This window comes from Octodon degus, unplaced genomic scaffold, assembly GCF_000260255.1.
Source record: "Octodon degus isolate 3935 unplaced genomic scaffold, OctDeg1.0 scaffold00106, whole genome shotgun sequence".
NCBI classification, from domain to species: domain Eukaryota; kingdom Metazoa; phylum Chordata; class Mammalia; order Rodentia; family Octodontidae; genus Octodon; species Octodon degus.
The window spans coordinates 7,498,317-7,511,251 of record NW_004524682.1 but is presented as its reverse complement, the minus strand read 5'-3'; the positions used below and the strand labels follow the sequence as shown (position 1 = coordinate 7,511,251).

At 34.8% G+C, this 12,935-nt stretch overlaps 2 protein-coding genes across 2 annotated transcripts in view; one reads left to right on the top strand and one right to left on the bottom strand.

The window, feature by feature from the left end:
- The window catches only part of Btg3 (BTG anti-proliferation factor 3), a 14,205-nt gene extending 5,664 nt beyond the window's left edge, over nt 1–8,541 (top strand). The window contains exons 4-5 of the mRNA XM_004639089.2: nt 5,118–5,325; nt 7,869–8,541. Of these exons, the coding sequence (XP_004639146.1) occupies nt 5,118–5,325; nt 7,869–8,108 (448 nt within the window). The 3' untranslated portion in view covers nt 8,109–8,541. The remainder of the gene's footprint in view (nt 1–5,117; nt 5,326–7,868) is intronic.
- A 93-nt stretch (nt 8,542–8,634) lies between these two features.
- Nucleotides 8,635–12,935, bottom strand: part of Cxadr (CXADR, Ig-like cell adhesion molecule) — a 60,829-nt gene continuing 56,528 nt past the window's right edge. The window contains exon 8 of the mRNA XM_023724127.1: nt 8,635–9,008. Coding sequence (XP_023579895.1) covers nt 8,967–9,008 — 42 coding nt within the window. The 3' untranslated portion in view covers nt 8,635–8,966. The remainder of the gene's footprint in view (nt 9,009–12,935) is intronic.

The following is a 12,935-nucleotide window of genomic DNA, read 5'->3' as shown; positions in this document are numbered from 1 at the left end:
TGGCAGGGGTTTGGCTTGTGGATAGGAATTTTATGAAGTACTTGTTACTTTCCAGCTTTCCAGCTAAAGGAACTCAAAATCTATTTGTGTGGAAATTTCCTAGAGGTTTACTAAAAATTTTGTCATAGACCAAGAAGTAAAACTTAGATACTTAAACTTCTGTAAGTCAATTACTGTCTTTCATTGGTAGTATATATAATTTCTCTAAAGTTAGGAAAGAAAGTACTTCCAGTTATGGGCATGGTGACACATGCCTGTAATCTGAGTACTCCAGAGGCCAAGGCAGGAGAATCCTTGCAAGATTGAGACCAGCCTGGGCTACAAAGTGAGCTTAAAGACAGCCTGAACTATAAAGCAAGACTCTGTCTCAAAAAGGAAAATAAAAAAGAAACTACTTCTAAGTAACACTGCATAGTAACTTTTGATTAGTCTTTGTCTCTACTATACCTCTGTCTCTCCTATTTGGTTTTGACATGACTTGATATTTTTTGGGTCCATTTTTCATAATGGGAAATTACATCTTTTGTCTCATACAATTATAAAAGACGAGTAGTAGATATGAACTATATTTGAATAATCAAAAAACATTGTGGACTAGGTAGTCTTAGTTGTAGGGTTCTCAAACATTCTGCTTTTAGAGGTGATAGAGGAGGAAGGGTAAGCAAGTTACAGTGGAGTCTGATTTATGCTTTCAGAAGTATTTACAGAGTCCAGTGATAGATGATACAAAGAGTTATTAGCTCTTTTGGGGATAAGGAAAGATAGTACTATCGATGACATGGAGTGTGCCTAAGGAGAGTCACATGGAGAGAAAACATTCAGTCTTTCACAGAGAGCAAAGTGGTCAAGCAATGGCCGTGACTCATCCACATGGCTGACACTGACAAAGGATCTGCAAACTGTGGTGCAGGCTAATAGGATAAATCCTGAGGGGACTTGACTGACCTTATCAAATACAAAAGATACATTTCTTGTTCTATAGGTCTTGTTTTATCTTGGTCTTACCAATCCAGCAGAAAATTATAAAAACGAGGTATAAAAAGTAAAGCCATATTAATATGCTGAGCTATGAAAGGCTCAAGTCAACAACTTCTGACATTGCCAGTCCTATAGATAACCCACTACTATTATGGACTACTGGTCTATATTGGATTATTTTGCTGAATTCACATACCTACAATATTTAAATGGCAATGGAATACCTATCTGTAACAAAACTAAACAAAAAAAGGGGATACAAATGAAGGTCCATTTTGTATCTGTATATACAAAATAGTTAGGATAAATATAGTTACTTTCTCTTAATTCAATAAGAAAAAAGATTTGTACTAATAGTATTTGGACAGGATACCATGTACTATGAATAACCACTAGAAAGATAACAATATGCAATGTATTAATTATTGAAACTGTCCTATTAATTGGTTTTGAAACTCTCATTGCTATTTCTCAATAAAATTAATAAAAAAAAAAAAAAAGACAGAACTGAGTAGGTGGTTAAGTTTGACTAGGTGGCAAAGAGGGAATGAAATACTACAGGAAGAAGAAACAAGATGAACTAGAGGCATGGAACCCCCTCAAAAATTTTCTTATATATGTAGGTTGTTTTTGAAGGGAAATTTTCCTCTGTTGATTGTAGGAGAGATGATTTTGAAGTTTCTTAGCCTTTGACCTTATCCTCAACAATGAAGGTGGAAGTGAAGGTGTGTAGTCCTTCACTACATGGTTAGTCTTCCATCAGATTTTAGAGACAATACTCCTGTTAGTGATCAGACTCTGGCTACTGAAATCCCTGCAGAAAGACATCAGTTAACAGTAATAACTATCTCAAAGTTACCATTACTTTTTTGTTTGACTTGCACTTGAAACCTGATTTACTGTTTTTTAACACAGTTAAAGTTGTGTAATTTCTCAGCCCATAAAAAAATCAGAAGCAACATTTGAAAGGTTGTTCATAGTGATCATAATGTTACAAACATGTCATAAAGTCAGATGAAGAGGCAAGAATGAAAAAGTAGATATAAATACATTATCACACCTTCAAATAGTCAACATAATGCATATAAATCAGGGAGTTTTTATATCTAAGGATATGTAGGAAATCTGGTAATTGAATAAACATTTTGGACATACCTTAAATGCTTAAAATAAGTATTGGCACTTGAAGATAAAAGCTATAGTTATTTGGAATTCTAATTAAGTAAATACTTTACTTACACTTTATTTATATTGCTTAATGGTGCCATATAATAAGAAACACTCCTAAGCTTTCATCTTGTTAATTTCAGGAAAACGTTTGGATTTAATAGCCTTCTAATAATTGTATTGATGATCAAAATTTTACAAAACTTGGCTGCAATTTCTTTTTTCCACTTCTAACAAGTATCACCTTTAATAACAGAATCCTATAGAGAAAGATGCATTAGCAATTTAGTAAAGATGATTAATGTAACATATAGACTTTGAAATACCAAGAAAGGATTTTGAACAAAACTAGAAAGATAAATGTTCTGGAAATTAAAACAATGCTGATGCAGCAGTTATATGGTTGAACAAATATCTCAGAGTCTTTAATAACTCATTGGTATACTAGGAACTAAGGTTGTAAAAGAAATTGAGTAGCACTTAGAGACAACATTCTTCATAGTTTTCAGTTACTCTGTCAGGGTAAAATGCTAGATGAGTACAAATAATGCTATATAATTAGAAAGATTATCACTTAGTGAAATATTTGTGGATGCAGAGTAAATAACAGATCTTTCCTGTGATGAGAAAGTCCAAGAATAGTTGGGACTATTTCTATTCAACATGTTTCATAACTTTTAAAGTAATGTGTACAATATTTTTTGATAAAGAATATTAGATAACTTGATTTGCATAATATAACAAAATTAGCTTTGATGTTTTATCAGTGCTTTGTTTAAGGAAAAAGAAAAAGTTTTAACAGTTGTCCTTTACTAATTATAAGAAAACTGCACGTTCAATGTTACTTTAGGATCAGCAACTTAGCTTACCATCAAGGAAGCCCTCGTATCACATACCACACAACAAGGAACCTATTTGTCAAAGAAATCTGAGTTAAGTCAAGTGTAATGGATGAGTCAGGAAGAGCCCAGGTTCAATCCCAGCAACTTAACAAAACGCTGTGTCAAATAAAGAAAAAAAACAGTTGGGGGTATAGCTCAGTGCAAAGGCCCTAGGTTCAGTCCCTGGTACTGCAGACCGGGAAGAAGGGAGGGAATGAGGAAAGGAAAGAAGATAAGCCTAATCTTTCAGTCACTCAATATCTAATCTTTTTACATTTTTAATTTTTTATTCATTTTAATGAGAAAAATAGCAGTGAAACAGTTTCAAAAGAGGTTAGTAGGACAGTTAGAATAATTAATACATTGCATATTGTCATCTTCATAGTAGTTATTCAGAGGACAAGATGCAGACATGATATCTTGTCTAGACAAAATTATAGACCTTTCTTCTCACTGAACTATTTCTACAAGGGCAGAGATTTTTTTCAGACTGCTGGCCTTTTTGCTTGAACTGTTACTCCTTAATGGCAGAACTGAAGATAATACCTAAACATGTTGTTAATATTATTGTAAGTATGGAAGTTAACTTGTGTCCAACACTTTTAAACTTTTAAAGCATGGACATGAGGATAAATTTCTTTTGCTTAAACTTCATGCTAAATAAACTTGAAATTATATATATATATATATATATCATGAATTCTGTGTTGTGAGCAATGCAGCTAACTGCTCTGCCATTTTATACTAAGAATTACTAGCTGGTTGAGCATGGTGGCTCACATCTATGACTCCAGCACTCAGGAGACCAAAACAGAAGGATCACTGTAAAATTTCAGGCCAGCCTAGGCTACATAGTGAGTTTAAGTGACAAGCAGCCTGAACTACCTAGAGAGATCTTGTTTCCAGAATAAAGAATTGATAGTTGAAGATCAACAGGTGTCCAGCCCTCTCTACCTCCTCATCAAGCATATAAGAAACTAAAGCCTTTTTTTCCTCTCCTCTCAGAGCTAGTTAGTGGCAGAGCTAAAAGAACAGATTAGGCCAGTGCTTCATCCACCAAACTACAGCAATACTATTTGTGATACAAACTGCAAAGGGATAGAAAAAGAGCTGTACACCATACTACTGTACAGTTGCATTTATGGCTCCACTCAGCATATGCAAGTGGAAGACAGCACAGTGATTTAAACAGTGTTTACTAGTGAGAATATTTGATTTCCGTATAAATTTCCAGTTCTCGTTATGGAATTTATTTTCCTGTTTTTAGGAACCAACACCTTGAGTTACCAGTTATGACTATTTTAGTATACTAAGCCTTCAGTGTTTTTGAAGGATACAAAGGTTTTTTAATTTACTTAAATATATAATTTAGGTGAGAGGTGAGCAGTTATCCTGAAAATCTCTATGAGGCAAGGAGTGTAATTGAAGCAGACTTTTTCCTCAACAAGCATCAATAATTGTTTTAAATTGTCATTTTGGTCATTGTGAATATACCAAACAGAGGCCTCATTAATCATGATAAATAAGTCTCATAAGAAATATCCAGCTGGAGAGACAGATCAGTAGAATAAGCGCTTGCCTGGCAAGTGCAAGGGCATGAGTTCAATCCCCAGTTCCACCAAAAAAAAAAAAAGGTCTAAAAGAAATATCCAGTTGGGGACCGGGGAGATAGCTCAGTAGAATAAGCGCTTGCCTGGCAAGCACAAGGGCCTGAGTTCAATCCCCGGTTCTGCAAAAAAAAAAAAAAAAAAAAAAGAAATATCCAGTTGATTTCATTGGTAATATACAGAAATAGCCAGTGTATTACTTTAAGTGATTTTTGTTAGGAGTCAGCTGAAAAGAGAAAATTGAGAAAGAAACTATCACTTTCATTTGTACTAAAATAGACCATAGTACAAAATTATGGCCTGTTTGCTGGCCTGGAGCTGGATCAGGGTATTAAATATATGGGAGCCAGTTCTGGGATGGTTCCTTTATTACCTTGGTTGGCATGTCCAGACCTGTTTAATTGTATTTATGACTACAGTGCTTGCTTGCTTTATGGGTGTGACTTCAAAATTTATACTTTTTTTTTTTTTTACGTATTCATAGGTATGGAGAGAAAAACAATGCATTCATTGTTGCCAGCTTTGAAAATGAAGATGAAAACAAGGATGATATCTCCAAAAAGGTTTCCAGAGCTCTTGATAAGGTCACCTCTGATTATCATTCAGGATCCTCTTCTTCAGATGAAGAAACAAGTAAGGAAGTAGAATTGAAACCCAGTTCGCTGACTGCAACCCCAAGTCCTGTGTATCAGGTAACCATGAAGTTTCATTTGTTAAACAAGATAAGGTCCAAAATAAATTGAATGTTGATAATTCATTATAAATAAATTGGCCCTTGAACTTTCAGGTTTTCTTTTTAAATCATATGGCATGGAAATTAGGTATCTTTATATGCTTTTTTAGAAAAGTATTTCTTTATAGCATTTGTGGTGGATTGATTGTGGTCAGCATGAATGGGAATGCTCAACTGAATTAAGTCAGTGTGGTTCTGGGCATGGAAGGTCCAGGTGAAGATTATTGTCAGGACAGTTACACAAGGAGAATGGGAGAGGAGGATTTTCATTAGTAATGTTTGCTGCTGGTTTTTCTTGGAAGGGCTTTACTTCAGAATCCTGGAGGCATTCAGAGACATGCAACTCTATTGCATTTTACTCATGGGGGGCCTGTCAGAGATGAGCAGAGGCTTTTAAGCTTTGACTTCTGTTTTCTTTAGTGGAACTCTTTGATTTTGTCTTAAGCATCATATCCTGGCTCTCATACATATCCCTCTGCCTTCTGATACAGATCCTTCAGCCTTTTGATGCAGACATTAATGTACATGGGACACTGCCTTGGGCTCCAAGCCTTTGATTGTACCCTTTGAGTCTCCAGTGCATGGACAGACATTTTGTACTCTTATCATTAATTCTTCACTCTTCTACTACTCTTCTAGTAAAGCATTGACTAAGATAGCATTATACTCAACAAAAAATTACACAGCAGAGAAATTCTCTCATTCTAAGCCCTTATATTAGAAAACTAATGTATATATAAGTGACCCACTTTAATCTTTTCTTCCTTTCTACATTTTATCTTTTTTTCCCATAATTTTGATAAATAGCAATGAGACAGTTTCAAATCAAATTGGTAGTACAGTTTCAATAATTAACACATTGCATACATTCTTCCTAGTGGTTAATTGCCGTACAAGATGCGGACATGATATCCTATTTACAAACACCATTAGAACAAATCACTCTGTTCATCAAGAGAATGTAACTGTATATCTATCCTAACCACTTTGAATACACAGATACAAAATGGACATTCATCTGTATACCCTTTTTTTAAGTTCTGTTATTTGAATATTATAGGTGTGTAAACTCAGCTCTACATTTTATCTTGAGTCTGGTATTGCCAAGAGTTTTAAGGGGGTTATCAAATAAGGACAAAAGGTCCCTAGTTTCACTTCTGGTCTTATAGTTTCTGAAAGGTATACCTGGACTCAGCTCTGAATATAGAAGTGAAAAATATGTCAACTCTTCCAACAGAGTGACAAATTGATACAGAATTTTTGGAAAAAGAATCAAATTGGAGGACTGACACTAATATAAAATATTGTATTTGAGCCAGTATGAGAATGATTTGAACATACATGGATGTATCCGTGGAATATGAAATCCAGGAAAAATGTACTTAATGCATAGTTGGTCTCCCATCACCACACACATAATGCCAGAGCAGCTCACTGGGTACAGTACTTAGGAACTGGTGCTCCAGCAGTTGAATAATCTGTATAGAAGAGAGAAAAATAGACCTACTATTTGAAAGGATCACTGACCTAAACATGAAATGTAAATCTTCTGTGCCTATAGTAGAAAATCCAAGAAAGTATCTGTAATATCTTGATACAGGCAAAGATTTCTAGTGGTCACAGAAAGCACTAATAGGGAAATAGACCTCATAAATTAAACCTGACCAAAATTGAAAATCTTTTTTAAAATCTCTTTGGTCATCAAAAGACCCCCTAAGAAGCAAACCATAGACTGGGACAAAATACTAAACACATCTATAAAGGACTTGTCTCCAGAGGATACTTTAAAAATCATCCTTGCAAATTGACAGCAAAAAACAAATGACCTAATTTAAAATAACAGGCAAAAATTGTGAGAAAAATGTGTACAAAAGACATTGCATAAATAATATGATAGCCATGGAAAGGTGTTCAGCTTCATTTGTTGTCAGGCAGATGCAAATTAAAATCACAGTGAAACATTTCTTGTTCCAAATTAAAAATCCTGACACCAGATCTTGGCAGAGATGTAAAGTAGCTAGATTTCATAAATTGCTATGGGAATGTAAATGGTACAACCACTTTCAAAAATACACTTTTAGAATATGTATGCATCTGATCTTAACAGCCAGCAATTCTAATCCTAAGTATTTATCAAGAAAAGTGAAAACATATGTCTGTAAAGCCACTAGAAAAAGTTAAGGCACAGAATAATATTTTTTTAAGTGTGTATACACGTGCGCAGAGGTACATGCATAGAATCTCTTCAGATATGCATAAAAAATTGTCAGCTGCCCAAGAAGGGGAATAGGGACCCACTATAATAATTTAATTTGAATAGGGACCCACTTTGTACTCTTCTGCACCTTTTATATTTCCTTGCATATGTATGTAGTGCTGTGCAGAATATAAAAAAGAAATCTAAACGGTTATCTAATGAAACTCAGGACTTCATGCTTTCCAGGCAGGCACTGTAGCCTTGACTCATTTTTCATTTGAATTAATGTTTGCTCTTCCCTACAGATTTCAGAACTGATATTCCCACCTCTTCCAATGTGGCATCCTTTGCCCAGAAAAAAGCCAGGAATGTACCGAGGAAATGGTCATCAGAATCACTACCCTCCTCCAGTTCCATTTGGCTATCCCAATCAGGGAAGGAAGAATAAACCCTATAGCTCCATTCCAGTGACATGGGTTCCCCCTCCTGGAATGCATTGTGACCGGAATCACTGGATTAATCCTCACATGTTAGCACCACACTAGCTCCTTTTTATTCTTTTGGTGTCATGTTGAAAGAAGGGTAGAATTTACCTTACTACACATTAAAAGTTCATATTCATAGTAGTGAAGTAGATGAACCAAACCATCAAACTTATTTTTATAGAGAAGTTATTGAGAATAATCTTTCTTAAAAATATATATATATATGCACTTTAGATATATTGATATAGTTTAAGAAACTTTATTAGTCAAGTGCCTGAGTTTTTAATATTGGACTTGAGTATTTATATATTGTGCATCAACTGTGTTGGATACAAAAACACTGTAGGAGTGAATGATTTGTTCTAGCACCTTTCAGCATTTATGTTATGGAGAGTGTGTAAGTTATTTATAATACAAGGAAATCTATTTTATGTTGTTTAGAAAAATTGTGTGCAATCATGTAGTTGCAAATAAAATGTAGTTAGAGGCATGATGATGCGTGTTTTTGTTCAGTACATAAAAATGAAAAACAGGCAAAGGATATTTTTATCTCATACTTAAATATTTCTCGTTTCATTTTTTAAAAAATGAACTTTATTAACCATATCTTCTCCAAAGGCCACATACCAAACTATACATATAAAATGTCTAAAATCTGTTAGTGGTTGATAATTGAAAATATAATCTTTTAACTATCAAGGTCATGATACATGATTTTTCTAACCAAGAATTTGGCCCACCATAATTTGACACATATGTGACTTACAGGTCTTACACCAGGACATAAAGTAGAAATGTCTTATTGCCACTTTAATGTTGTGCCTTGTACTTCTTTCAAATAAAATGCTTTAATCTTTACTAGAGGTATAAATTAACGTCAGTGTACAGTACTTCAAATTCTTCAGCAGTCCTTCACACTTACACCACTGTAATCCCATCAGGCTTGTAAGTGTATTTGAACTACAAAAAGAAAAAGAAAAAAAAAAGAAACATAAGAGTTTGGCTATTTTTTCCAAAAGTAAGTTTTTAAATACCTAAGATCAGTAAGTAATACTCTCCCCATTATTTTTGATTTTACATTTTTTTGTCTTGAATTGTTTGATTTTTTCCAGAATGCCACAACTTGCTAATACTGAATGGCCTTGACTCTTCCAAAATTCCTGTCATTTTTTTTTTAAAAGTTATTGAAGTGTAGAACACAGAACAGGTCAAAAATGATAAAGGTATGATTTGGTGGCATGAAAATATGAGGACAGCCTTTACAGTGGAATTTACAGTGTTTGCAGTTTCATCAGGAAATTAATTTGGAGGACAGATTCATTTGTAAACCATAGAGTCTTCTAGTTATGTTACTGCATGGTACTGACAAGCCATGTTTTTCTGAACCATAATAGTTGCTTTTTTCTTTAGAACATATTTTTTTCTTAGTAATTGACATCACAAGGGAGTTTTAAGATTAAGAAACAAGTTTAACTGTCAGTCATTGCCCTGTTTCCTTATGGGTTCTAGAACCTATGGTGATAAAATGGCTTATGGGCAAATGGGCATAAAGTTGAAGTTTCAAGCATTTGATCTGTTAATCTAGTGTTGCAGATACCATGTAAGCCTTTGGGAAAACCAGAATCATAATAGCTACTACCAAGGGACCTGTTATCTTTGACATATACCTAGTAGCTACAGCATTATTTCAAAGTAGGAAAAAATCTCTTTTATATTTAGTGTTGATAATTAAATGACAGGACCCCTGGGGGTAAATGATTAATTTATATTTGACTACCTGAACAAGACTGCTGTTTACTGTCCTTCCTCTTCCTCTAAAGTTTAAAAAATAGTTTGTAAAGCCTTCATTATAAGGCTTTTCTAGTCTGAAATTTATCAGTCTCTCAGCAGTTAGGCCTTAAATTCTTGAAAGCATGGGGGTACAAAAATTTGCTAAAACTCTTCATAGTAACTAGGACTCAATATTTCTCAGACATTTAGGACTTTACTAAATGAAAACAAAACATAGCTATGTAATTCTAGCTTGAAAAATCAGAGGTGGTTTATGACAATGTGCATAATGGCTTTGGTTTTAGTTCTTCTTGACATAGGGTCCCACTCTGTAGTCCAGACTTGCCCCAAACTAGCTGAGACTGGCCTCAAGCAGATTATTATGACAGCCCCTCAAGTGCTGGGATTACAGGTATGCACCACTACACCCATCTTTGTTTTGTTTGTGGTACTGGGGATCAAACTCGGGACCTTGCACTTCCAGACAGGTACTTAGGCTGCTGAGCTATACCCCCATCCCCTATACTTATCTTGGAAATAACTTGTTTTTAATTCTCCATTTGCTTTTTATATTTATAGGTATGACTTCAAAGCCCTAAATTCTAGAGGTTACACTTGGACATGAATGTTTGAAAAACAAATTCATATGTTATCAGTACTAATTGCTCATTTCTGGTTTTTGAATATAATACAGTATTTTAACTTTAAACTGATTTTTTTAACTAATAAAGCATTAGTGGTTTTTTGTTTTGGTTGTTTTTGTTTTTGAGACAATCTCATTGTGCAGTTCAGGCTGACCTTGAGCTCAGTTTGTAGCGCAGGCTGGTCTCCAACTTAGAACAATTCTTCTGCCCCAGTCTCCTGAGTACAGGATTACAGGCATGTACCACCATGCCTGGCTTGTGTTGACTTCCTATCAGGTTTTTTTTATAATTTGATTATTGAGAAGGGAAGGGAAAGCCTGTCATACCGTATACATTTTATCTTGCAAAATACTTGCAATTCTATCCATTTGACAGATAAACAGTTTTACCTGGTTTTGTTGTATGTGCCAATACCTTTTATAATTCTCATAACCTCATGAGGTGGGTTACCATTATTATCCCAGTTTAGCTAAGGACTCTCAAGTTAAAAATGCCCCAGATCACAGAAAGCTAACCCATTAATGCCTTTATGTACAAATAAACTAGGCTTTTTTAACAGCCCATGCTCCACAAGATTGGTTTTGTTAATTATAAAAATCCCAACAAATCTTGAAATTTATGAGAAGGTTCAGATAGCAGTCTTTCAAAAGCACTGTGTAAAAATTAAATGAGAAAATGGGACAGCAAAGTATAGTAACCAAAGTTGTGTTAAGAACTATTCAAATATTTCTAAAAAGAGAATAACTTATAGCTGTTATTTGCTTGAAGCATAAATCAAACAGCAAAACACAGTACAACCCAATGGGAAAAGAATTGGGATAAGAACGCAAACAACAAATTATTGGTCAAAAGAAAGATCATGCAGTACTAATGTACAAGGTTATCAAAGTCTAACTTTCTTATTAAACAATGAGTGATGCTAACATGGTATACAATGTTAATATTCCAAATTTTTGTGTATACTTCTGGAATTTGTATTTTAGTGAATGAAGCAGTACAGCTGTAGGGAATCACAACATCGCTGCATTATAGATGGCTCATTATGGTATTGATGTGTACAAGTTGCCACACAAGCACAAATTTATAAAATGTTTGTACTTTATTGTAGAAACTATTAGCTGCTTTCCAACTTAATAGCAATGTTCTTTCTTCCTGCTTTCTTTGTTCTTTCACACAAATCTAGGGATAACATAAGAACCAAAATGTAAATGCGTTTAATCTTTACTAAACACCAGGACTTTTAACAGCTGTATCACTGAAATTAAGTGTGGCTTGATGTTTATTCTGTAAAGCACTCAACAAATAAAAGGATGGAGTTTGTTACTACCTTCCACAAAAAGGAGTGGCTAACTGTAGAAAGGGCTTTTATAAAAGTTAACATACTTATGGAGAATTTTTCCTTATATTTTATATCAACTGTTAGGACTTAGAAAACCATAGTATGGCTGCAAAACTACTGTGTTGTCTGTATACATTATGTGCATATGTACATATGAGTATGGGTGAAAAGCATTCATCTCCATGTTAGATTTTGTGTCCTTTGTATACATAATACATGTTAGTGTCATGGCCATTAAGTGCATCAACATCACTAATAATGCAAGTTAAACGATACATCTTGGTGATCATAAAATTAATAATATCCTTGCTTAAATATTATACAATGTATACATGTATCAAAAGATCACATTCTGCCCCACAAATACGTACAATTTTTGTATATCAGTGAAAAATCTAAATAATATCATTGGGAAGGCTATGGGGAATGTAAGTTACTCTCTTAATACAGCTTTAAAAATATACACCCTTTTTGAGGGGCAGTTCACCTTTTTGAAATATATAAGCTTTGGCCACGGAATTATACTACAAATTTGTCTACAGAAGTACTCAAAGGAGTCATCTATATAAAAGTGGAAAAATTTCTTTGGACTAAACCCCAACAGGTAACAAAATCTGAACACTCCAGGAAATATGTGGGAAATACACAACCATACAAAGTTAGATCAAATTACAAACTATTGAAAAAGAAAAATTAAAATGTTATTTCTAGAACAGTGTCTATATGGTTTTAAAAAAATAACTACCCAGGGCTGGTGAGATAGCTCAACGGACTAAGCACATGCTTACACAAGCGCACGGACCAGGTTCTATGCAACGGACCCACATGCCCCAATGGCCCCATCCCTGGGCAAGCTGAGCTGGCCACCGAGACAGGTGTGGTGGCACGTGCCTGTAATCCCAGCCTTGGGGAGGCTGAAAATAGGAGGATCACTATGAGCTGCGTAGTGAGACACTACCAAAAAAATACAAAAATATGGGCTGGTGAGATAGCTCAGCAGACTAAGCACCAGCTTTGGCAAGTGCAGGGACCAGGGTTTGATCCCAGGTCCCGCATGCCACGCTGGCCCCACCGCAGGGGCACGCTGAGCCAGCAAGTGACTCTGGGCATGGTGGCGGCACACTCCTGTAATCC